This window comes from Acipenser ruthenus, chromosome 51 (assembly GCF_902713425.1).
Source record: "Acipenser ruthenus chromosome 51, fAciRut3.2 maternal haplotype, whole genome shotgun sequence".
Taxonomy (NCBI): domain Eukaryota; kingdom Metazoa; phylum Chordata; class Actinopteri; order Acipenseriformes; family Acipenseridae; genus Acipenser; species Acipenser ruthenus.
The window spans coordinates 5078582-5106177 of record NC_081239.1 but is presented as its reverse complement, the minus strand read 5'-3'; the positions used below and the strand labels follow the sequence as shown (position 1 = coordinate 5106177).

The following is a 27596-nucleotide window of genomic DNA, read 5'->3' as shown; positions in this document are numbered from 1 at the left end:
TGGCTGCTGTCTTTCTGACGTCACACGCAGCTTGTGGAGAAGCGCGTCTCCAAACCTCGCAGCGCAGCTCAGTGACGCGCTTGAAAACGCGACACAACATTCCCTAATAACACTTGCCATGCATTATGACTTCAAAGCCATCACTGTAAGGCGATGATCTTATTATTTATTGATTTTATTTTACTTTATTATTTCTTTGATCACCAATTGCCACAGCAACACACTGTTTATATATGTAGTACTTATTTTAAGGTAATAAATAAACACAATTCTCTAGGGATTTATTTATTTTTAATTATTACTCTCTTACATCTCATTACATTATGTATGTGTGTGGAGATTAGATAAAGGACTATTTGGAAGAGAAAATAGGAGGCACTTTTTTACACAGAGAATTGTGAGAGTCTGGAACCAACTCCCCAGTAATGTTGTTGAAGTGACACCCTGGGATCCTTCAAGAAACAGATTCTAATAATAATAATAATAGTAACAATCTTTAGTTTTATATAGCGCCTTTCATAGTGGACCACCATCACAAAGCGGTGTGTGAGCTATGCATCAGCTGCAGAGTCACTTACAACAACGTCTCACCTGAAAGACGGAGCACAAGGGGGTGAAGTGACTTGCTCAGGGTCACACAATGAGTCAGTGGCTGAGCTGGGATTTGAACCGGGGACCTCCTGGTTACAAGCCTGTTTATTTAACCACTGGACCACACAGCCTCCTAAAAGGAACAATAAGCTCCTAACAACCAAGGTTTGAGGACAAAATGACTCCTTGCTGATTGGTCTTTTAAGAGAATGTTTTATAAAACACCAAACATACTTATTAAATGAAAAGAGAACTATAGTAACTTTCATCCATCATTCTTGAGATTAGACAGGTACAATCCTCTGGGATTATAAACGTATTACAAGAAATTCTGTGTCCCTTCAATAGTAAAGCCAGCCCTGCTATTAAAGCCAGGTTTTGTCAGTCCCGTGAATGGCCTTAGTAGCACTATATTTAAATGAATGCATTTCTTTTTCAGCTGCTACTAAGCAGAATCCTGTGTGCTGCCATGGACAGTGTGGAGATGGAATCTGTCCAGATTAAAGAGGAGTTCTTTGAACCTGAACTTGTCCCCTTTAGAGCGGAGTTCTCTGGGCTGGCTTCCCTTCCCATTAAACAGGAGCTCTGTGAGATGCAATGTGACAGCAGTCAGCCACAGGTCTCTGAGATTAAAGCTGAGCACAGTGAATTGGAGATCTCTCAGACAGAAGAACCCCTTCCTGCGAAACAAGAAGAGGTGCTGGAAATTAACCATATTAAACAGGAGCCCCCTGAAGTAGAGTTTGACCACATGGAACCAGGGAAGGAAGAATCCGAGGACTTCAAACCAAACATCCCTGAGCTGGAGAGAATCTGTGTGAGAGAGCAAGGCGCTGGAGAGGAAGGCTCTCCCAACAGCATGCAAGGAGGTGGAAAGGAAGACGGGCAGTCACATTCAGAATGCAGTCTAGCAGGTGAGTGACTCCCAGTAGCTGTGACATTGTCATTCTAGATTGCGTGATAGTGTGGCAGAGAGGGAGGGAGGGAGCATGTGGGTTACATTACTAGCTATTTGTTTTTCCTGTACCACTCACACCAGTTCAGGATAGGACTCACTACTGGTGATCTTAAGATACAGATATAAGCCCCTTTCACACGGGCACTCCTACCCGATTATACCAAAGGGGAGAAGAGCTAAAGTACTGTATATAACATTAGAAATGTTCAGTGTCTAAATAGAGGGATATTATTGTACATGTGTAGCGTTATTAGGGGTGCTTGATTCCGTTTCATTTATTTTAGACTTTTAGACTTCTACAAATAGTTAGTTTAAACGTTCAAGTAAAAACATTGAGAGTGCTATATCTTTTTAAATAAATAGCTTTCTATAAATGATCGCATAGCCTATATGTCTGTAAAAAGGTCTTCTGATTGTTCAGTGCTTTACCTCAGCTTTTCAACTCTCCTTAAAAATGCAGTTGATCCTGTTAAGTCGAGGTGCAGTCGGCACCCTCATTTCATATTTGAGTATCGTATAGACATTTATCAATGATTATCCATGCATTGAGGTTTTATTTTTCAAAATAAACAAACATTATATATTTTTTTTTTAACAGATGCTCTAATAACTAAAACAGTGTGTGTATAATAGTTAAACAAAAAGGCACGAGTTGCATTCAAATGAGAACACTTCAATTATATAAAAAACAAAAAATACAAAGGACTTACATTTAACAACTGAAAAGAATATGCGTGCGTCTGCATCAGATTAACATTGTAATAATCATTTAAAATACTGTATTTAACAGAAGTAATTTCTGAACTATGGTTTTTCAATACTGCTCACATTTTTATATCCAAAAGCAAAGCATTTGAATTAATCTCACAAACCGTGACTAATGTAACAATTGTACTAAATTCAGCTTATTTTTCTATAGTATTGCCATATAATCCAAACACAACATGCTTTGAAACAAAAGGTAATTAGTAGATTTAATAGATAAAAAAAAAGTGTTTTTCTTAATTTTTAAATCAAGAAGCCGTGCATCCAGTAGTCCTGCTTGTGATTGGTCTTCTCCAAGACGAATGTAAAGGCTTGAAGTGTGTATCCTAGCAACGCACTGATCTGCCGTACCAGCACACGAAGCAGCACACGAAGCACTCAAGGATTTAATGCAAACCAGCAAGACTACAAATCTGGATCAACAAAACACATGAACTTGTTGAATCAGTTGCGATCGTCTCAGTAATCAACCATGGTATTGTGTTTTCAGCCCGAGTTTTATCACGTTTCCTGCACTACCAGCCATGCACTTGCATTGTTGTTTGCCTGGGCTCCACCTCCTCCTCACTAGATCCAGCACCAGTAGTTATATTTTCATATATTTTAACATTGTTCCTGTACTGCTGCTGTAACTAAGCTCTGCAGAGCACAGTCTCCCTTTATATCACAATGTGCCCAGACAGCGCTTCGGTTATTTAGATCTCCCGAAGATAACATTGATAGTCATGAAAGCAAAAGCATGCTGGAAATTGCGAGGTGAATATCCAGTGACAATGATGTCACGTGACAAAGGTAGGAAATAGACAACAAAAGAAAACTCTGAGTAGCCGTTATTTGCAGACACCCTCCTGTTCTTAATATTTGAACTGCACATTTGACAAAGTTTAAACAGTTAAGCAAAATTAAAAACATTTGACACTTTGCTAACTTTTAACCGTTTAAACTTTGAATGATTAACACCCCTAAAAGTAATGCTATTGAAAAATATATAATTGTAGGGTGTTTTAGAGGAAATAGACCTGAAACATTACAGGAGAACTCTGAGGGCAGATTTTGATCCCAGGGCTCAGTTTCACCAGCGTCAGTCTTTACTGACTTTGCTTTTACACATAAAGTAAAGGCTATAAAGAGTATGTAGCGGGGTTCTGAAAAATATAGCGTTCCATGTCCCCACGTGTTGCTACAACTGTTTAAATAACATACCTGTCTTTTTTCTTTTCATTGTTCACATCCTGACAACTTTTAACACATGACTTTAATCTGTTGCAAAGCTCTTTTAGAAATGGCTGCTCTAGTGCACTGAGGTTTGAGATCTGTACTCTGAATCACTGCAGGAAGAGAGATCCATAAAACAGGGGTGTCTGAATAAATCAAGTATTCTAAATAAAATTACAAATCGAATACTGTGATCAAGTTTTGAGTACTCGTTAATTTCTAAAACAAATGGAAAAATGAGCTAACTACACCCGAAAAAGCTTGGCATGGTATTTTGACAGAGGAGCAAGTTAAAAGTGATCAGCCACTACAATTGTCACCTCACTGATAACTGACAGGAGGCGGGGCTCTTCCTTACCTAGCTCTGCTATTGGCTGAGGGAGTACATGAGCAGTGAGTATTTTGAAAAAAGTTAAACGAGACCACCATCCAATGTAATCTCTGCAGCACAAGCATTTCATATTGTAAATCAACAAGTACATTCTCAATCATCTAAAATGCCAGCACCCATCTGCTACTTTGGAAGAAAACACAGAATGTGGCAAAAAACAAGCAAGCAGTGCATCTTTTACTGTGTGCAGTGGAGATGTGAGGCGTCTCGACTGAAACAAGCAAGCAGTGCATCTTTTACTGTGTGCAGTGGAGATGTGAGGCTTCTCGACTGAAACAAGCAAGCAGTGCATCTTTTACTGTGTGCAGTGGGGATGTGAGACGTCTCGACTGAAACAAGCAAGCAAGCAGTGCATCTTTTACTGTGTGCAGTGGGGATGTGAGGTGTCTCGACTGAAACAAGGAAGCAGTGCATCTTTTACTGTGTGCAGTGGAGATGTGAGGCGTCTCGACTGAAACAAGCAAGCAGTGCATCTTTTACTGTGTGCAGTGGAGATGTGAGGCGTCTTGACTGCAACAAGCAAGCAGTGCATCTTTTACTGTGTGCAGTGGGGATGTGAGGCGTCTCGACTGCAACAAGCAAGCAGTGCATCTTTTACTGTGTGCAGTGGGGATGTGAGGCGTCTCGACTGCAACAAGCAAGCAGTGCATCTTTTACTGTGTGCAGTGGGGATGTGAGGCGTCTCGACTGCAACAAGCAAGCAGTGCATCTTTTACTGTGCGCAGTGGGGATGTAAGGCGTCTCGACTGAAACAAGCAAGCAGTGCATCTTTTACTGTGTGCAGTGGGGATGTGAGGCGTCTCGACTGAAACAACAAGCAAGCAGTGCATCTTTTACTGTGCGCAGTGGGGATGTGAGGCGTCTCGACTGCAACAAGCAAGCAGTGCATCTTTTACTGTGCGCAGTGGGGATGTGAGACGTCTCGACTGAAACAACAAGCAAGCAGTGCATCTTTTACTGTGTGCAGTGGGGATGTGAGGCGTCTCGACTGAAACAAGCAAGCAGTGCATCTTTTACTGTGTGCAGTGGGGATGTAAGGCGTCTCGACTGAAAAAAGGCTTTTTGTTTATTAAGCCATATCCACACGGAACACGAGCAACACAAGCAAATAATTTAGAAGTCATTGCAGTCAAATGGGAGTATCCACACCAGCAGCGAGTGATGCGAGCGACGTCGCTTTGAGAACGCTTTGAAGCTGACCAATCTGAAGTAAGGTTAACACCCTTGACAGACATCAAACATATGCCTCAAAACACATCCCATCCATGGGGTGAGGATGTTAACACTTTTATCTGAACACAGCACTTCATGTCTAATTCGGGGATACGTGTTTTTAGTTTACTGATAGAATGTCTGAATGCATAGAAAATATAATCATTCATAAGTAAATGAAATCAGAGATGACTCAAACACATGATCTGATGTGTCACAGTCTTCAACAGCGTTTATGAAGAAGTGTAGCAAAAAATAGATTTGCAGAACGGCACATAATAACACGGATAATAATAATAATAATGATAATAATAATAATAATAATAATATAATAATAATCAAGATGGTCATTATGTAGTGCTTAACAACAACATAATAATCCTAATACTAATACTAATAATAATAATAATAATAATAATAATGCTGCACTTTAAAATACTTTTAAAAAGTTAATTAACAAAAAGGATCACAAAAGGAATTTGTAAAGAAACACAATTGAGATTGTAGTAACGTGTATATATATTATTTTACAATGGAGTTGCCAGAGGTCAGGATAACCTTTTATCAAAACAAGCCCTGTTTTGTAAAGACAGCCCATCTCTAGTTTGTCCAATAGGAATGCGTGGGCTGGGTCATGTGTTTATTTCCAGTCTTCTGGATCCTTTCCAACATTGACATTCGGTGACTTCACTCGCGTCGCTCTGTCTGGTGTGGATACGGCTTTAGAAGTGACCTTTCATTCAGATTTACACTGCAAACTATCCGGGCAATGCTAAACCTTTGCTGCTACTGTGTGTATATATATATATATATATATATATATATATATATTACAGTGCCGTCCTACCCCACAACTTCCAAGTGAAAAAAATATTCTAGAAATTTGTAGAAAATTAATTAAAAATAAAAACTGAAAAAGCTTGTTTGGATAAGTGTCCAACCTGCTTGTAATAGCAATCCTAAATTAGCTCAGGTGTAACCAATAGCCTTCAAAATCACACACCAAGTTAAGTGGCCTCCACCTGTGTTAAATTGTAGTGATTTCAGGGTAAATTCAGCAGTTTCTGTAGGTTCCCTCTGCTGGGTAGTGCATTTCAAAGCAAAGACCATGAGCACCAAGGCGCTTTCAAAAGAACTCCGGGACAAAGTTGTTGAAAGGCACAGATCAGGGGATGGGTATAAAAAAATATCAAAGGCCTTGAATATCCCTTGGAGCACAGTCAAGACGATTATTAAGAAGTGGAAGTTGTATGGCACCACCAAGACCCTGCCTAGATCAGGCCGTCCCTCCAAACTGGATGACTGAGCAAGGAGACTGATCAGAGAGGCTACCAAGAGGCCAATGACAACTTTGCAATAGCTACAGGCTTTTATGGCCAAGACTGGTCAAAGTGTGCATGTGACCACAATATCCCAAGCACTCCACAAATCAAAAAAAACACGCAGGAGATTCTGTAGCCATGTGGCAAAAAGTTTTGTGGTCTGACAAAACTAAAATGGAACTTTTTGGTCTAAATTCAAAGCGTTATGTTTGGCACAAACCCAACACAGCACATCACCCAAAGAACACCATCCCTACTGTGAAGCATGGTGGTGGCAGCATCATGTTATGGGGATGTTTCCCATCGGCAGGGACTGGGGCACTTGTCAGGATAGAAGGGAAAATGAATGGAGCAAAGTACAGTGAAGTCCTTGAGGAAAACCTGCTGCCCTCTGCAAGAAACCTGAAACTGAGACTGAAGTTCACCTTTCAGCATGACAACGACCCAAAGCACACAGCCAAAGCTACACTGGAGTGGCTAAGGAACAAAAAGGTAAATGTCATCGAGTGGCAGAGCCCCGACCTAAATCCAATCGAAAATTTCCATCAACGCTCCCCAAGGAACTTGACAGAGCTTTAACAGTTTTGTAAAGAAGAATGGTCAAATATTGCCTAATATAGGTGTGCAAAGTTGGTAGAGACCTATCCCAACAGACTCACAGCTGTAATTGCTGCCAAAGGTGCTTCCACTAAGTATTAACTCAGGGTTGGTGACTTATCCAATTATGATCTTCCAGTTTTGTATTTGTAGTATATCATCTTAACAGTGTGGAGTATGGTGTGTAGATAAGTGGAAAAAATCCTCATTTAAATTCATGAAACTCTGAGGCACTGACACAACAAAATGTGAAAAAAGTTCAAGGGGGTGTAGACTTTCTATAGTCCCTGTGCATAAGAACATAAGAAAGTTTACAAATGAGAGGAGGCCATTCAGCCTATCTTGCTTGTTTGGTTGTTAGTAGCTTATTGATCCCTGAATCTCATCAAGCAGCTTCTTGAATGATCTCAGGGTGTCAGCTTCAACAACATTACTGGGGAGTTGGTTCCAGACCCTCACAATTCTCTGTGTAAAAAAGTGCCTCCTATTTTCTGTTCTGAATGTCCCTTGATCTAATCTCCATTTGTGACACCTAGTCCTTGTTTCTTTTTTCAGGTCAAAAAAGTCCCCTGGGTCAACATTGTCTATACCTTTTAGGATTTTGAATGTTTGAATCAGATCGCCTGCAAATATCTTATTATTCGAAATTCCCACCCCTAACAAAAAAAGTGAGTGTTGTATTTGTTCGTTTGTCTAGTAAACAGTTTGTCTGTTTCTAAGACTACTAACACGATCCGGAGCTGTAGCCGCAGGCCAGCATCAAACCCAGACACCAGCACTTCCCTCACCACAACAAATTGTATTACACACCACAAGCACTAAAATCACTCACTAAAGAAATGTGTCTGTGTTTTGTGTTACGTGTGGGTGTTAAAAGAACGGGACTTTTTGTTACGGGTCAAACCCAGGGATTCTAATTGAAGTGATACACATCACTGTATCGCTTTACAACAGTATTATTTACAGCTGATTGCCGTCAGCCTCTGGACATTGTGAAACCAATACACACCCTTGCACCTGGATATAATTGTGTCTGTTTTCTTGCACCTGGATATAATTGTCTGTCTGTTTTCTTGCACCTGGATAGAATTGTCTGTCTGTTTTCTTCTGCACTGCTGCATTACCTTCACCTGCACTCACTTACCCACTTTGCCACAGCGTCCCTATGTGTGGTTGCTGCTAATACTTTCTAAAGACCTGTCACTGTTATGAGTAATTAGAGGTTGAGGAGTCGAAACTTTCATTTTTGGTATATTCGAATATCTTATTATTCGAAATTCCCACCCCTAACAAAAAACCTTAAGTGCTCTGTTTTTTCTGTTCCGTACCACGTCATGGGTCACTATTGCTGTGTTACCTGATAATGTTGGCAATAATCCTGACGCTATCAGTGCACTAGGGTGGGCATTTTGAAAAGACCTTTGAAACATACTTTAAAGTTATGTGTAAAAAGTTGTCATGATGTTAGCATTGAAAATAAATGACTGGTACGTTATTTAAACAGTATTATTATTATCATTCTTCTTCTTCTTCTTCTCTTAGCAGACGCCCTTATCCAAGGTGACTTACAGTCGTAAACAAAAATACAGTTGTAGCAACACATGGGGATGTGGAACGCTATATTTTTGGAACCCCGCTACTTACTCTAAGTTTTTAACTTTAAGCTGGTGTAACCCAGTGCAAGCCCCCACAGCTGAAATTCATATGCTTTAATCCACTCCTCCACCGTTGTTGAACTCCATGGCAGTGCTTGACAACACAGTGGGGCTCGGGCACAGAAATATCGCACGTGCACATCCAGCGATCTTTGAGAAACTGCCTCTGCACAGGGGATACACAATCCTATGGGTTACAGAAATCTGCATAACACCCTTCAGGACAATTTGATTTTGAGATGCATGCCTCGATTTGAACGTCAGTGAAGTCAAGTTTTATCTGTATATCTAGTTTGTCTATGTGTTAATCCGGCCCTGCACATGCCCTGAGAGTTGGTTCATACATCACTGCAGATGAATGCGATACATCCAGCGCAGACCCCATGCGATTTCAGGTCACAGACGCATGAGAAAAGGCTGTACGACTTTCCAAAAAAGACGCATGTCGCAAGAGTCTGTGTGACCTGTCACACAGGGTCAGAGACCCTCGACTCCGACCACAAATTATGTCGGAGTCTGAATTATGAACCAACCTTAAGCCTACAAGCAGCCCCTCTTACTTTCTTTCCTGTTCATGTTTTCCAGGTTCCAGTCCAGCAGCTAAAGCGAGGGCAGACGGTGGAGAATATCCTGACTGTGGGAAAGGTTTCACCCAGCGAACACACACAGGCGAGAAACCGTATTGCTGCACTGACTGTGGGAAGAGTTTCAGTCAGTCAAACATCCTTGTTGCACACCAGCGAATTCACACAGGAGAGAAACCATATCACTGCTTTGACTGTGGGAAGAATTTCAGTCAGTCAAATAGCCTTGTTTTTCACCAGCGAACTCACACAGGAGAGAAACCGTATCACTGCTCTGACTGTGGGAAGAGTTTCAGTCGGTCAAACAGCCTTGTTTTACACGAACGAACTCACACAGGAGAGAAACCATATCACTGCTCTGACTGTGGGAAGAGTTTCAGTCGGTCAAACAGCCTTGTTTTACACCAGCGAACTCACACAGGAGAGAAACCGTATCACTGTTCTGACTGTGGGAAGAATTTCAGTCGGTCAGGCAGCCTTGTTTCACACCAGCGAACTCACACAGGAGAGAAACCGTATCGCTGCTCTGACTGTGGGAAGAGTTTCAGACAGTTAGGCAGCCTTGTTTCACACCAGCGAACTCACACAGGAGAGAAACCGTATCACTGCTCTGACTGTGGGAAGAGTTACAGTCAGTTAGGAAGCCTAAAAGGACACCAGCGAACTCACACAGGAGAGAAACCGTATCACTGCTCTGACTGTGGGAAGAGTTTCAGTTGGTCAGACAGCCTTGTTTCACACCAGCGAACTCACACAGGAGAGAAACTGTGTCTCTTAAACAAGCCCTTCCAAAACACCAGTGAATTCACAGAGGAGAGAAACCTTAAATACTGATTTGTGTATCACTCTTAACTCTTTCTGGTCCATTTATTCAGCATGTATGTTTTGTGTATCACTCTTATGAGCATGCATTTTAAATTGTAAAAATGCAAATCCACTCTCTTGCTCTCTGTCAAAGTGGGCAGAGACGCAGACACGTCACAAGAGGCTTCTCTGCTGTCAGTGCCTGGGAGTGGGAATATGCAGAAAGGAAACTATTCCACACCTCATCTGATGGACAAGTCAGGAGAAATCAATAACTCAGTGTGGAAATGAGTTTCAGGATTTAACATTTGAACTTCATTAACTTGAAAATAAATAAATTGACAGGAATGTGTATCCAGACCCCTAATGTAGCATCCCAGAGACGAGACTGCAGCGTCCTTACTGGGCAACCGCCTGGAGGATGTGTCTTGTAAAGACATCACGATTCAAAAACGTATGAAAACTGATAGTGTTGCATGACTGTATTATGACATGAATGAGTAAATATTGCATGACGTGTCGCTTTGCAGTGTGCATTGTCCATGCTTGTGTTTGTGTTGCTTTTGTAAAGTGCCCCGAGTAATAGCAGTGCAGCAGGCATGTGTACGGATCTTGGGTACAGAAAGTCATAGCGGTTTCATCCCTGGCTCTTTCTTGCTCTTTTGTAATATCTTGCACTTGGTGACAAATTCCCAATGAAAATGTAGCTGAGCTATGACTATTAATCAGGGTTCGTACGCTAGTCTGGAATACTGGAAAAAGTATGGAAAAATGCAAAACTGATTTCCAGGGCTTGAAAATGCTTGAAAAACCACATCTCCGTTATGAAAGTCTTGAAAAAGTCTGGAATTTTACTAGCATCACGGGAGAATGAAAATGATTCTGCGATTACTTTTATTATTAATAATAATTGATCTCTAAAGCGGGTCAGCAGCTCTAGCAGTAACTGTCTAGACAGTTTACTAGTAGCAGCTATGTTGCTTGTGACCAAATTCTGTGAGGATTGCCCCGTGTAACACCCCTGACAACGCCCTGACAACTCAAAAGCAATCCTATCCAGTCAGTGCACTGGTATATGTCACATGACTCTGTCTGCTCCAGTGAAACGAAGGGTAAAATGGAGTCTACGACAGCCAAGGCTATGATTTTTTAAACAAAGTTACAGACTGGAATTACAAGCTACTGTACTCTGCTCACCGAGATTCACATTGTGTTATCTTGTTGTTACCTTTATTAAATCATTAATGTTATTTCCCAACCCAGGAAAAAAAAAAAAATCGAATACGATAGTTAGGGTGTATTCACACTGGGTTCATTTCAAACATCCTCAGTTCGGTTTGTTTGTTTTGAAGCAATGTATCAATGTGCTAGCTGTTCACACTTGCCTTGTATACAAACATACTGAGTTCGTTTGGAAATTAACTGGGGCTTGTTTTCGTGGTTCACTTCCATGATTTCCCAGGACTCAGTTCACTTGTGTTCATATTGAAATAGTCAGGGCAGCAGTGTGGAGAAGTGGTTAGGGCTCTGGACTCTTGACAGGAGGGTTGTGGGTTCAATCCCCAGTGGGGGACACTGCTGTTGTACCCTTGAGCAAGGTACTTTACCTAGATTGCTCCAGTAAAAACCCAACTGTATAAATGGGTAATGGTATGTAAAAATAATGTGTAAAAAAAAATTATAATAATTTTATGTAAAAATAATGTGATACCTTGTAACAATTGTAAGTCGCCCTGGATAAGAGTGTCTGCTAAGAAATAAATACTAGTAATAACCATCGGATGTTTCCATTTTCTGGCATTGCTTCTTCACACTATGTAAATATTCAATTACAATAGCAGTACAGTAGCTACTGTGTATATTGTTTAACATTTTGCTTTTTTTCATTTATATAAAATCCTCGTATATTGAAAAAAAATACTACGATATTGTAATAATGACAACAGATATTGTTTAGGGATATAGCTCCTCGTGTAAAACATTAGCATAGAGTGTGTACAGCGATAAATAAATAAATTGTGTTTTATTTCATTTATGCAAGACAACAGAGAACACTTAATTCATACCTGGGAACTATCTGGCAAACTCTGAGACGGACATCCTACTGTAGAGCATTGTTTTCTTTCTTTAAGTTTACTAAACCAAAATCAGGAACGTATAACAATTTAGAAAAAAAATCTGGTCCTTTTTTTAATATAATACTTTGTATTTTAGTTTTTTTTTTGCAGCAGCAGCAGCAGCACTGGTAAACATATTTACGTACACACCAAGCATAACTTTAACAAACAGACGTTTGTTAAAAACTGGACAACGAGCCAAAAACGGAATGTTTAACTTGCATACTGTGCTATATTGTATAATAAAGTTGGTGCTTGCACACTCCCTCGCACAACATCGTATACAGTAATCCACATGCAGCTGTATTTTCTGCAAATGTGATTTTTTTTTCCAATGTCAATGATGAATCATGAAAGCGATTGGAGGCAGTTCACATCATTCAACATGAACTTGAACAATTCTACAAAAATAAAGAAAACAGATTTTCTTTTTTAAAAGAGGTTATAGCAATCGCACCAGCCAACCGGAGCCACGGTAATTTTAATAAATTCCCAGGTATGTTGATATTACAGCAAATACATTGGGTTTTGTCAGTCTGATTTTTATTTTAATTTTTTTCTGATCAAATTTCTAACAATGCCGTTGTTTCCCCCGTTGTCCATATCACTCATCTGGACATTTTTACCTCCTGTTTGTGTATGCAGTAACTGTACACTACTGTACAGCCAAATCTACCGGGTTCATTTCCTGTTTGCAAAAGAACCGAGACCATCCAGTGTTCACATTCACGTTTTTTAAGCGAACCGAACTCAGTTCTTTTGCCAAACGGTCCGAGACCATCTCTTCTAGTGGTCTCAGTTCAGTTCAGTTCGGTTTGTTTGCCAATTGAACTTTGATGTTCACACTGCTCTCCAAACGAACCGAACCGTACTGAGTACGAAAAAAAGCTCCAGTGTGAACAGGCCCTTATTATCACCGACTCGGATTAAAAAAAAAAAATAAACTCTTTCTGCAGCCCCTTGGTTTGTATAAACGTAGCATGTTAACATCGCTTTTTTCATTGCTTTAATTTGATTAATAAAACGTACCGGTAATTTTATTTTAAATGTATGGTGCTTGCTTGTAACTTACAGTACCGAGTGCAGCAACTGTCTCGGGTCCAAACCGTTAGCTGAGTGAACTATTTACATCCTCGCTATATGGCCTTCATTATACGATTAAATACTGATTTTAAAATCAAACTGCTGCTGATGTTCACTCGTACAGCTCTATGCAACCGGCACGGCAAAGCAACATTGATTTTTTTTTTTTTTAAATAATGAACCAAGATTTAAATTAACTTTTGCAATTGAAACAAAACAGTTTATATTGTTTGTTTTGGATTGTCCTTTTACTATAGTGAACAAAAGGCTTTGGACCCAAACAGGGTTGTTCTAGCGAGGGTGTGCTGTATTTAGTGTTTGACTTGTATGTTTAATATACCACACTTGCACATTTGTTATTTCATTTCTGTTATTTTTCACCTCCCAGAGTGTTCAACATTTAACAGAGGGTGTAAAGAAGTTTGGCTCAGAATCCAATCTCATCCCTTACAAAAAAGTAATATACTGCATGTATACTTGTGCCAAAATTGTCAGGTTTTAGTATCCTATTGGTCACATAATAATATCCTATTTTGACATAAGTATACTTGCAGTATACAACTTTTTATATTCTCTTTGTAAATAATGCAACGTAGTTCTCAAATATTGGTCATTTCTTAGATTGTATCTTACTTCTCTTTTGCATACCTGCATTGTCTCTTGCTAGATATGCACCTCCAGATTCTAACAAATACTTTTAGAAAACCAGGAGCAACTTCTGCTCTGAATCAAAAAGCTATAATGCTCTGCGGCTGCCCGCCTATGTGGATAACTATTGAAAAACTAGTAGAAACTAAAACACAAGTCTGGGAAAAACAAATGGAAGTCTAGAAGAAAGTATGGAATTTTGATGTTTGAAAAAGTGTATGAACCCGGATTAATGGATGAAGCTTTCATTACAGAGCAGACAATAATCTACAATACAGTGTGGAAATGGAAATAAATGTGGGGCCGGGGTGCTCTATAGATTTAGCTGGTACATCCGCGACCTGGACTGTAAACAATGTAATGCGTTTTGTCCAATTTTTAAATGAAATACTGTAGAGTATTTTTTTCTCTAGAGTGTGTGGAATGTCACGGCTCCTCACACCTGTGTCCATGGTCACCTCTGTGTTAATCTCCTAAAGGTTCAAATGAATTTCACTAAAAGCATCTGGACGGCAGACTCCCTTTCTACCGCTCTCCTCCTCTCATTCCCCCTCTACTTCCTTTCTCATTCCCCCTCTCCCCCATCCTTCCCTTCATCTCTTTCCTCTCCTCTCCCTCTCTTCTCTTTTTCCCTCTCTTCTGTGATCCTTGATGGGAATGCATATCCCACATACATAGTCAGCACTCGGTTATCCGTTACCCAGATACATGTCAATCGCATTTTACCATCCTTTTATTAAGAATAAAATCAATCCCCATTGAGATAGATAATGTAACAAATTAATACACTTGCCCGTCACGCGCGATTTCCGACTCTGTCACCAGTTTTCTAATTATTATTATTATTATTATTATTATTAGTATTTGTTTATTTAGCAGACGCCTTTATCCAAGGCGACTTACAGAGACTAGGGTGTGTGAACTATGCATCAGCTGCAGAGTCACAATTACATCTCACCCGAAAGATGGAGCACAAGGAGGTTAAGTGACTTGCTCAGGGTCACACAATGAGTCAGTGGCTGAGGTGGGATTTGAACTGGGGACCTTCTAGTTACAAGCCCTTTTCTTTAACCACTGGACAACACAGCCTCTAATACAAAGCCCATCTCTTCAATGTTACAATTTATCTGAATATCTGTCACAATCCACATTTAAAAAAAAATAATAAAATCTCTACTGCCAAATCAGTGTGTCTTATATTGTGCAGTTACACAGCGCTTCCTCCAGTTTCACCCGACGACAATGCAGCCAAAACAAAGTGAGTGAAGCAAGCTACGGTATTGTAACAGTTAATCATTAAACAGGTTTAGATACTGTGATGTATTTTTTTTTTTGTAATTGCTGTGTAGGGACGAATTCTGGAGGTTCACCTAACCCCAAACAATTCAATCCGAGGTGCGTTGAGTTAGATCAAGTCTATTTATTTGAAGGTTAACACACAGATGTTACAGAGCGCTCCATAGAGTACAGTATAGTGTGATTCTGCAGTTCTGCTGTGTATTGAAGGGGTAGTGTACAGTATAGTGTGATTCTGCAGTTCTGCTGTGTATTGAAGGGGTAGTGTGCAGTATAGTGTGATTCTGCAGTTCTGCTGTGTATTGAAGGGGTAGTGTACAGTATAGTGTGATTCTGCAGTTCTGCTGTCTATTGAAGGGGTAGTGTACAGTATAGTGTGATTCTGCAGTTCTGCTGTGTATTGAAGGGGTAGTGTACAGTATAGTGTGATTCTGCAGTTCTGCTGTGTATTGAAGGGGTAGTGTGCAGTATAGTGTGATTCTGCAGTTCTGCTGTGTATTGAAGGGGTAGTGTACAGTATAGTGTGATTCTGCAGTTCTGCTGTGTATTGAAGAGGGATGGTGTACAGTATAGTGTGATTCTGCAGTTCTGCTGTGTATTGAAGGGGTAGTGTACAGTATAGTGTGATTCCGCAGTTCTGCTGTGTATTGAAGAGGGATGGTGTACAGTATAGTGTGATTCTGCAGTTCTGCTGTGTATTGAAGGGGTAGTGTACAGTATAGTGTGATTCTGCAGTTCTGCTGTGTATTGAAGGGGTAGTGTACAGTATAGTGTGATTCTGCAGTTCTGCTGTGTATTGAAGAGGGATGGTGTACAGTATAGTGTGATTCTGCAGTTCTGCTGTGTATTGAAGGGATAGTGTACAGTATAGTGTGATTCTGCAGTTCTGCTGTGTATTGAAGGGGTAGTGTACAGTATAGTGTGATTCTGCAGTTCTGCTGTGTATTGAAGGGATAGTGTACAGTATAGTGTGATTCTGCAGTTCTGCTGTGTATTGAAGGGGTAGTGTACAGTATAGTGTGATTCTGCAGTTCTGCTGTGTATTGCAGAGGGATGGTGTACAGTATAGTGTGATTCTGCAGTTCTGCTGTGTATTGAAGGGGTAGTGTACAGTATAGTGTGATTCTGCAGTTCTGCTGTGTATTGAAGGGGTAGTGTACAGTATAGTGTGATTCTGCAGTTCTGCTGTGTATTGAAGAGGGATAGTGTACAGTATAGTCTGTATCCTAACACTGCTCCATTACTACAGTGGGCGTTGTGTGTTATACCATCTTATCTGGCAGCTCCAGAGCCAGTCTGACACATTTATCTCAGTGGAGCAGCGGTCTGACCCTGTGATGAATATGAATACAGGAGTCTGGCTGTGGGTGTGCAGTACTTCACAGTGCAATCATGAGGAGTCTACATGGGGTCTGGTTTGTTTGTGTCACACAGCTACAATTAACAGAGCTTGTGTTATGAAGATGAGACTCCTGGGGAGGACCTGTCTCATTGTCTTGAGTTTGCTACCAGCTGTTTCTACACAGAGAGGTGAGAGGGACTGTAGAAATTAAGCTGATGAAGAGACAACCTGCTATTTATAACATGAAGATCTTTCAATAGGACAGATGCACTGGCATGCATCAATGTATAATGTTGAGCTTCTAGATCTCACAGGGGTAACACCAGCCCCCCTTCTAGCTTATAGCTCTCAACTATTTGAAATAGGCCTGCAGTGCCCCATCTATGCAAGCCTGGAGTCGTTTCCCAGCGTCTGGCTTTGCTCTTGGAGCTGCGGTGGGGAGGCTGCTGTCAGGTATTGTGCATGCAGGTGTCCAGGCTGGCTGTCAGGTATTGTGCATGCAGGTGTCCAGGCTGGCTGTCAGGTATTGTGCATGCAGGTGTCCAGGCTGGCTGTCAGGTATTGTGCATGCAGGTGTCCAGGCTGGCTGCTGTCAGGTATTATGCATGCAGGTGTCCAGGCTGGCTGTCAGGTATTGTGCATGCAGGCGTCCAGGCTGGCTGCTGTCAGGTATTGTGCACGTAGGTGTCCAGGCTGGCTGTCCGGTATTGTGCATGCAGGCGTCCAGGCTGGCTGCTGTCAGGTATTGTGCAGGCTGGCTGTCAGGTATTGTGCATGCAGGTGTCCAGGCTGGCTGTCAGGTATTGTGCATGCAGGTGTCCAGGCTGGCTGCTGTCAGGTATTGTGCATGCAGGTGTCCAGGCTGGCTGTCAGGTATTGTGCATGCAGGCGGCCAGGCTGGCTGTCAGGTATTGTGCATGCAGGTGTCCAGGCTGGCTGCTGTCAGGTATTATGCATGCAGGTGTCCAGGCTGGCTGTCCGGTATTGTGCATGCAGGCGTCCAGGCTGGCTGCTGTCAGGTATTGTGCAGGCTGGCTGTCAGGTATTGTGCATGCAGGTGTCCAGGCTGGCTGTCAGGTATTGTGCATGCAGGTGTCCAGGCTGGCTGCTGTCAGGTATTGTGCATGCAGGTGTCCAGGCTGGCTGTCAGGTATTGTGCATGCAGGCGGCCAGGCTGGCTGTCAGGTATTGTGCATGCAGGTGTCCAGGCTGGCTGTCAGGTATTGTGCATGCAGGCGTCCAGGCTGGCTGTCTGGTATTGTGCATGCAGGTGTTCAGGCTGGCTGTCTGGTATTGTGCATGCAGGTGTCCAGGCTGGCTGTCTGGTATTGTGCATGCAGGTGTCCAGGCTGGCTGTCTGGTATTGTGCATGCAGGCGTCCAGGCTGGCTGTCAGGTATTGTGCATGCAGGTGTTCAGGCTGGCTGTCTGGTATTGTGCATGCAGGCGTCCAGGCTGGCTGTCTGGTATTGTGCATGCAGGTGTTCAGGCTGGCTGTCTGGTATTGTGCATGCAGGCGTCCAGGCTGGCTGTCTGGTATTGTGCATGCAGGTGTTCAGGCTGGCTGTCAGGTATTGTGCATGCAGGTGTCCAGGCTGACTGCTGTTCCACTTCTTCCCACTTTCAATTCAGCTCTTGCAGGGCTGTTATAAATTGTTTAATTTAAGCAAAAAAGGGGAGCAGATTGTTCTACAGAGGGACAGTGTTTTGTGTGTGCTGAGGTGAGCTGATTGTTCTACAGAGGGACAGTGTTTTGTGTGTGCAGAGGGGAGCTGATTGTTCTACAGAGGGACAGTGTTTTGTGTTTGCAGGAGAGCTGATTGTTCACACAGAGGGACAGTGTTTTGTGTGTGCAGAGGGGAGCTGATTGTTCTACAGAGGGACAGTGTTTTGTGTGTGCAGAGGGGAGCTGATTGTTCTACAGAGGGACAGTGTTTTGTTTGTGCAGAGGGGAGCTGATTGTTCTACAGAGGGACAGTGTTTTGTGTGTGCAGGAGAGCTGATTGTTCACACAGAGGGACAGTGTTTTGTGTGTGCAGAGGAGAGCTGATTGTTCACACAGAGGGACAGTGTTTTGTGTGTGCAGAGGAGAGCTGATTGTTCTACAGAGGGACAGTGTTTTGTGTGTGCAGAGGGGAGCTGATTGTTCTACAGAGGGACAGTGTTTTGTGTGTGCAGAGGGGAGCTGATTGTTCTACAGAGGGACAGTGTTTTGTGTGTGCAGAGGGGAGCTGATTGTTCTACAGAGGGACAGTGTTTTGTGTGTGCAGAGGGGAGCTGATTGTTCTACAGAGGGACAGTGTTTTGTGTGTGCAGAGGGGAGCTGATTGTTCTACAGAGGGACAGTGTTTTGTGTGTGCAGAGGGGAGCTGATTGTTCTACAGAGGGACAGTGTTTTGTGTGTGCAGAGGGGAGCTGATTGTTCTACAGAGGGACAGTGTTTTGTCTGTGCAGAGGGGAGCTGATTGTTCTACAGAGGGACAGTGTTTTGTGTGTGCAGAGGGGAGCTGATTGTTCTACAGAGGGACAGTGTTTTGTGTGTGCAGAGGGGAGCTGATTGTTCTACAGAGGGACAGTGTTTTGTGTGTGCAGAGGGGGGCTGATTGTTCTACAGGGGGACAGTGTTTTGTGTGTGCAGAGGGGAGCTGATTGTTCTGGCACAGATGTTCGAGGCTTGTTCCCTTAAGAGGAAAGGACCTGGGTGTGGGACGAGGGTGTGGTTTCATCTGAGACACTCCTGTGTTTGGAGACAATTTCTCATATTTTGGAATCTATTTAAACTCCTAATTGGAGCAGAGGTGTAGTCAATGTTGTCTCGGAGTTGGTTATGTTCAGATATTTTTTTGGCTTATGAATACACACAGGTGCAAATCGTTTTTAAATTGATGATAAACTGTTTTGAAAGTTAACCACAGAGAGTCTGGTGTTTAAAACCAAAACAGTGTATGCAAAACAAATGCTTGAAAGAAATGTAATGTTGTTAAGTTGTAATCATCCAATTAGAATATTTGCTGGCTGCAGTGTCATTTGTTGCTATGGAGAAGTGATCTAACTAGCTTCATGCTGGCAGGAAAGATAAGCCAACCACACACAGAACATTCCTAACTCTCCGTTGTCAGTAATATTTTGTGCACAGCTGTACTTATGACACACTTTTCTAATTACAGTCTTTTGCATGTATTTGAATAAACAAGATCTTTAGTAAGCAACGGTTCTGGGTGGGGTTAAGCCCTGGCAGGGGTGCACATAGTTTTGAAAATTGATGCTGAACTGTTTTGAAAGTTTAGCACCAGAGAGATTACTGGTGTTGAATGGTCAAACCCCGTCCTAATCAAGCCCCCTCACAACCTCCCACACGACACAAACCTTCTCTCCTGTGTATGTGGACGAGTGTGTGAGTGTGTGTGTGTGTGTGTGTGTGGGAGGGGGGTGTGTGATGTGAGTAGTCCAGACCCAATGAGAAACTATCATCATCTATACATCTATCATCAATATATATATATACACAGTATATATATGTGCATAAGTAAACATGTGTAATGGCACCACAATTTGATTTGCACCTCTGGTATAAATCGCTGGTTTCACAGCAGTCCCTCCCCTCGTTCCTTTCCTCTTATAGGAACCATGTGTCTCTCACAGGGATTTTTGCAATCCTTTCTAGTCTTGTTGAAACTCATAGTGGTTTTGACATATTCATCAATTTTAGTAGCAAGGGTCCAGGATTCAGTTGTGTTTTGCCATCTTGACACCTATGAATGTGTTGCCTGGGGGGTAATGCACTGTCTCATTACATGCCTGGGGGGTAATGCACTGTCTCATTACATGCCTGAGGGGTAATGCACTGTTTTATTGATTATATTTCCACAAACACATTGATGGAAGCTGTAAATTCAGCTTTGCTCATTAATTCAGTATCCTCATTAAACATAGTGGAGGGTCATGTATGCATCTATTATTCCAACATGGAGGCCAGATAATTACTGTCCCCACCTGCACATCACTAATTAACTTAATTACATATTAATATAATCACAAACAGTGCAACCAACACTTATAACAATAGTGTAGCCTAATTCTCATGCAGAAAATTAAATAAACAGTTTCCATACTGTCTCATTGCTTCAAGCAGGGTAATGTTCAGCCTGTGTCTGTACTGTCTCATTGAAGCAGGGTAGTGTACAGACTGTGTCAGTACTGTCTCATTGAAGCAGGGTAGTGTTCATTCTGTGTCAGTACTGTCTCATTGAAGCAGGGTAGTGTTCATCCTGTGTCAGTACTGTCTCATTGAAGCAGGGTAGTGTACAGCCTGTGTCAGTACTGTCTCATTGAAGCAGGGTAGTGTACAGCCTGTGTCAGTACTGTCTCATTGAAGCAGGGTAGTGTTCAGCCTGTGTCAGTACTGTCTCATTGAAGCAGGGTAGTGTACAGCCTGTGTCAGTACTGTCTCATTGAAGCAGGGTAGTGTACAGCCTGTGTCAGTACTGTCTCATTGAAGCAGGGAAGTGTTCAGTCTGTGTCAGTACTGTCTCATTGAAGCAGTGTAGTGTACATCCTGTGTCAGTACTGTCTCATTGAAGCAGGGTAGTGTTCAGCCTGTGTCAGTACTGTCTCATTGAAGCAGGGTAGTGTTCAGTCTGTGTCAGTACTGTCTCATTGAAGCAGGGTAGTGTTCAGTCTGTGTCAGTACTGTCTCATTGAAGCAGGGTAGTGTTCAGCCTGTGTCTGTTCTGTCTCATTGAAGCAGGGTAGTGTTCAGCCTGTGTCAGTACTGTCTCATTGAAGCAGGGTAGTGTTCAGCCTGTGTCAGTACTGTCTCATTGAAGCAGGGCAGTGTTCACCCTGTGTCTGTACTGTCTCATTGAAGCAGGGCAGTGTTCACCCTGTGTCAGTACTGTCTCATTACTTGAAGCAGGGTAGTGTTCAGCCTGTGTCAGTACTGTCTCATTACCTGGAAGCACTGCAATTGTGCCGTTCTGATGTGTATTGAAGGGGTAGAGTACAGTATAGTGTGATTCTGCAGTTCTGCTGTGTATTGAAGGGGTAGTGTACAGTATAGTGTGATTCTGCAGTTCTGCTGTGTGTTGAAGGGGTAGTGTACAGTATAGTGTGATTCTGCAGTTCTGCTGTGTATTGAAGGGGTAGTGTACAGTATAGTGTGATTCTGCAGTTCTGCTGTGTATTGAAGGGGTAGTGTACAGTATAGTGTGATTCTGCAGTTCTGCTGTGTATTGAAGGGGTAGAGTACAGTATAGTGTGATTCTGCAGTTCTGCTGTGTATTGAAGGGGTAGTGTACAGTATAGTGTGATTCTGCAGTTCTGCTGTGTGTTGAAGGGGTAGTGTACAGTATAGTGTGATTCTGCAGTTCTGCTGTGTATTGAAGGGGTAGTGTACAGTATAGTGTGATTCTGCAGTTCTGCTGTGTGTTGAAGGGGTAGTGTACAGTATAGTGTGATTCTGCAGTTCTGCTGTGTGTTGAAGGGGTAGTGTACAGTATAGTGTGATTCTGCAGTTCTGCTGTGTATTGAAGGGGTAGTGTACAGTATAGTGTGATTCTGCAGTTCTGCTGTGTATTGAAGGGGTAGTGTACAGTATAGTGTGATTCTGCAGTTCTGCTGTGTGTTGAAGGGGTAGTGTACAGTATAGTGTGATTCTGCAGTTCTGCTGTGTATTGAAGGGGTAGTGTGCAGTATAGTGTGATTCTGCAGATCTGCTGTGTATTGAAGGGGTAGTGTACAGTATAGTGTGATTCTGCAGCTCTGCTGTGTATTGAAGAGGGATAGTGTGCAGTATAGTCTGTGTCCTAACACTGCTCCATTACTGCAGTGAGCGTTGTGTGTTATACCATCTTATCTGGCAGCTGCAGAGCCAGCCTGACACATTTATCTCAGTGGAGCAGCGGTCTGGCCCTGTGATGAATATGAATACAGGAGTCTGGCTGTGGGTGAGCAGTACTTCACAGTACAATCATGAGAGGAGTCTACATGGGGTCTGGCTTGTTTGTGTCACGCAGCAACAACTAACAGAGCTTGTGTTCTGAAGAGGAGATTCCCAGGGAGGACCGGTCTCATTGTCTTGAGTTTCCTACCAGCTGTTTCTACGCAGAAGAGACAACTTGCTATTTCTAACATGAAGATAATTTAATAGGAATATCCACTGAGATTCAAGATCACAAGTTCATAGATGTCCTGGCCTTGTGTTTATGGGAAGGGGAATTGTTGTTCAATTTGCCTGTTCAGACACCTCTCACTAACAGTGCACTGGTTCTTTGGTTGAGTTCCGGACCAGTGCGTTTAATAAACCAGCGTTCGCAGCTGGATGTTTAGTGTAGAAGTCCCAGGATCACAGCTTATAGCTCATATCTCATAGCTGGATGTTTAGTGTAGAGCTCCCAGGATCACAGCTTATAGCTCATATCTCATAGCTGGATGTTTAGTGTAGAGCTCCCAGGGTCACAGCTTATAGCTCATATCTCATAGCTGGATGTTTAGTGTAGAAGTCCCAGGGTCACAGCTTATAGCTCATATCTCATAGCTGGATGTTTAGTGTAGAGCTCCCAGGGTCACAGCTCATAGCTCATATCTCATAGCTGGATGTTTAGTGTAGAGCTCCCAGGGTCACAGCTTATAGCTCATATCTCATAGCTGGATGTTTAGTGTACAAGTCCCAGGGTCACAGCTCATAGCTCATATCTCATAGCTGGATGTTTAGTGTAGAGCTCCCAGGGTCACAGCTTATAGCTCATATCTCATAGCTGGATGTTTAGTGTAGAAGTCCCAGGGTCACAGCTTATAGCTCATATCTCATAGCTGAGTGTTTAGTGGAGGGCTCCCAGGGTCACAGCTTATAGCTCATATCTCATAGCTGGATGTTTAGTGAAGAAGTCCCAGGGTCACAGCTTATAGCTCATATCTCATAGCTGGATGTTTAGTGTAGAGCTCCCAGGGTCACAGCTTATAGCTCATATCTCATAGCTGGATGTTTAGTGTAGAAGTCCCAGGGTCACAGCTTATAGCTCATATCTCATAGCTGAGTGTTTAGTGGAGGGCTCCCAGGGTCACAGCTTATAGCTCATATCTCATAGCTGAGTGTTTAGTGGAGGGCTCCCAGGGTCACAGCTCATAGCTCATATCTCATAGCTGGATGTTTAGTGTAGAAGTCCCAGGGTCACAGCTTATAGCTCATATCTCATAGCTGGATGTTTAGTGTAGAAGTCCCAGGGTCACAGCTTATAGCTCATATCTCATAGCTGGATGTATAGTGTAGAGCTCCCAGGTTCACAGCTTATAGCTCATATCTCATAGCTGGATGTTTAGTGTAGAAGTCCCAGGGTCACAGCTTATAGCTCATATGTCATACCTGGATGTTTAGTGTAGAGCTCCCAGGGTCACAGCTTATAGCTCATATCTCATAGCTGGATGTTTAGTGTAGAAGTCCCAGGGTCACAGCTTATAGCTCAAATCTCATAGCTGGATGTTTAGTGTAGAAGTCCCAGGGTCACAGCTTATAGCTCATATCTCATAGCTGGATGTTTAGTGTAGAAGTCCCAGGGTCACAGCTTATAGCTCATATCTCATAGCTGAGTGTTTAGTGGAGGGCTCCCAGGGTCACAGCTCATAGCTCATATCTCATAGCTGGATGTTTAGTGTAGAAGTCCCAGGGTCACAGCTTATAGCTCATATCTCATAGCTGGATGTTTAGTGTAGAAGTCCCAGGGTCACAGCTTATAGCTCATATGTCATACCTGGATGTTTAGTGTAGAGCTCCCAGGGTCACAGCTTATAGCTCAAATCTCATAGCTGGATGTTTAGTGTAGAAGTCCCAGGGTCACAGCTTATAGCTCATATCTCATAGCTGGATGTTTAGTGTAGAAGTCCCAGGGTCACAGCTTATAGCTCATATATCATAGCAGGATGTTTAGTGTAGAGCTCCCAGGGTCACAGCTTATAGCTCATATCTCATAGCTGGATGTTTAGTGTAGAAGTCCCAGGGTCACAGCTTATAGCTCATATCTCATAGCTGAGTGTTTAGTGGAGGGCTCCCAGGGTCACAGCTCATAGCTCATATCTCATAGCTGGATGTTTAGTGTAGAAGTCCCAGGGTCACAGCTTATAGCTCATATCTCATAGCTGAGTGTTTAGTGGAGGGCTCCCAGGGTCACAGCTCATAGCTCATATCTCATAGCTGGATGTTTAGTGTAGAAGTCCCAGGGTCACAGCTTATAGCTCATATCTCATAGCTGGATGTTTAGTGTAGAAGTCCCAGGGTCACAGCTTATAGCTCATATATCATAGCTGGATGTTTAGTGTAGAAGTCCCAGGGTCACAGCTTATAGCTCATATCTCATAGCTGAGTGTTTAGTGGAGGGCTCCCAGGGTCACAGCTCATAGCTCATATCTCATAGCTGGATGTTTAGTGTAGAAGTCCCAGGGTCACAGCTTATAGCTCATATCTCATAGCTGGATGTTTAGTGTAGAAGTCCCAGGGTCACAGCTTATAGCTCATATATCATAGCAGGATGTTTAGTGTAGAGCTCCCAGGGTCACAGCTTATAGCTCATATCTCATAGCTGGATGTTTAGTGTAGAAGTCCCAGGGTCACAGCTTATAGCTCATATCTCATAGCTGAGTGTTTAGTGGAGGGCTCCCAGGGTCACAGCTCATAGCTCATATCTCATAGCTGGATGTTTAGTGTAGAAGTCCCAGGGTCACAGCTTATAGCTCATATCTCATAGCTGAGTGTTTAGTGTAGAAGTCCCAGGGTCACAGCTTATAGCTCATATCTCATAGCTGGATGTTTAGTGTAGAGCTCCCAGGGTCACAGCTCATAGCTCATATCTCATAGCTGGATGTTTAGTGTAGAGCTCCCAGGGTCACAGCTCATAGCTCATATCTCATAGCTGGATGTTTAGTGTAGAAGTCCCAGGGTCACAGCTTATAGCTCATATCTCATAGCTGGATGTTTAGTGTAGAAGTCCCAGGGTCACAGCTTATAGCTCAAATCTCATAGCTGGATGTTTAGTGTAGAAGTCCCAGGGTCACAGCTTATAGCTCATATCTCATAGCTGGATGTTTAGTGTAGAAGTCCCAGGGTCACAGCTTATAGCTCATATCTCATAGCTGGATGTTTAGTGTAGAGCTCCCAGGGTCACAGCTCATAGCTCATATCTCATAGCTGGATGTTTAGTGTAGAAGTCCCAGGGTCACAGCTTATAGCTCATATCTCATAGCTGGATGTTTAGTGTAGAAGTCCCAGGGTCACAGCTTATAGCTCAAATCTCATAGCTGGATGTTTAGTGTAGAAGTCCCAGGGTCACAGCTTATAGCTCAAATCTCATAGCTGGATGTTTAGTGTAGAAGTCCCAGGGTCACAGCTTATAGCTCATATCTCATAGCTGGATGTTTAGTGTAGAAGTCCCAGGGTCACAGCTTATAGCTCATATCTCATAGCTGAGTGTTTAGTGGAGGGCTCCCAGGGTCACAGCTCATAGCTCATATCTCATAGCTGGATGTTTAGTGTAGAAGTCCCAGGGTCACAGCTTATAGCTCATATCTCATAGCTGAGTGTTTAGTGGAGGGCTCCCAGGGTCACAGCTCATAGCTCATATCTCATAGCTGGATGTTTAGTGTAGAAGTCCCAGGGTCACAGCTCATAGCTCATATCTCATAGCTGGATGTTTAGTGTAGAAGTCCCAGGGTCACAGCTCATAGCTCATATCTCATAGCTGGATGTTTAGTGTAGAAGTCCCAGGGTCACAGCTTATAGCTCAAATCTCATAGCTGGATGTTTAGTGTAGAAGTCCCAGGGTCACAGCTTATAGCTCATATCTCATAGCTGGATGTTTAGTGTAGAAGTCCCAGGGTCACAGCTTATAGCTCATATCTCATAGCAGGATGTTTAGTGTAGAGCTCCCAGGGTCACAGCTTATAGCTCATATCTCATAGCTGGATGTTTAGTGTAGAGCTCCCAGGGTCACAGCTTATAGCTCGTATCTCATAGCTGGATGTTTAGTGTAGAAGTCCCAGGGTCACAGCTTATAGCTCATATCTCATAGCTGGATGTTTAGTGTAGAAGTCCCAGGGTCACAGCTTATAGCTCATATCTCATAGCTGGATGTTTAGTGTAGAGCTCCCAGGGTCACAGCTTATAGCTCATATCTCATAGCTGTGTGCTTCTTCTTCTACTAGGGTACTGTTTGAGTAAATGCTTGTTTGTTTCTAATTGCCAGTGTTTTGTTTTTCAGATGGCAGCTCTGTTGTTGGCTCTGATCAGCCCCTCATTGCCTCTCCTGGTGAAGATGTCATCCTGCCCTGTCACATCACCCCCAGTCTCAGTGCTGTGGACCTGGACGTGAGGTGGTACAGAGAGAACTTCAATATCCCAGTTCATTTATATGAAGATCGAAGGGATCGCACAGATGTTCAGGACAGTGACTATCGGGGCCGCACTGCTCTCTCTATATTGGGGCTGCTGGGTGGAATTCTCTCTCTGACACTGAGAAACCTCCGGCACACTGATAGCGGGGTCTATTCCTGCTATGTCACTGATGGAGTCTGGTATGGGCAAGGAAAGACTGAACTGATAGTCAGAGGTCAGTGCTGAATTGCAATGTGTTTTCATCTGAAATAACACCTCCATATCCTGGAGACCTGTCTGGTGTGTCTATCTGTGTGTGTCTCACTGTCTCTATTCCCTGACAGCTCTGGGGACCCAGCCCTCAATCTCTATGGACTCTACACAAGGAGAACAGACCCGGCTGGTGTGCAGATCAGAGGGGTGGAGCCCTGAACCTGAAGTGATCTGGAGAGACAGGGATGGAAATGACTTGACATCATTGTCCAGCACAACAGTGCAGAGGGACAGTCAGGGGTTCATCAGTGTCAGCAGCTACATCAAAATCAAACAGCAGTCCAACGTGTTCTCCTGTCTGGTTAGAAGTAAAACACCCAAACCAGACTGGGAATCCAAACTCCACATATCCAGTGAGTATCACATGTTTGTGGATTGAGCCTGACT

The 27596-nt window shown here is 42.8% G+C and overlaps 1 protein-coding gene across 1 annotated transcript in view; it reads left to right on the top strand.

Annotated features, from left to right (window-relative positions):
• Positions 1–651: 651 nt before the first annotated feature.
• The window catches only part of LOC117407806 (butyrophilin subfamily 1 member A1-like), a 36665-nt gene continuing 9720 nt past the window's right edge, over positions 652–27596 (top strand). The window contains exons 1-4 of the mRNA XM_059015763.1: positions 652–756; positions 1031–1505; positions 26824–27171; positions 27281–27562. Coding sequence (XP_058871746.1) covers positions 1061–1505; positions 26824–27171; positions 27281–27562 — 1075 coding nt within the window. The 5' untranslated portion in view covers positions 652–756; positions 1031–1060. The remainder of the gene's footprint in view (positions 757–1030; positions 1506–26823; positions 27172–27280; positions 27563–27596) is intronic.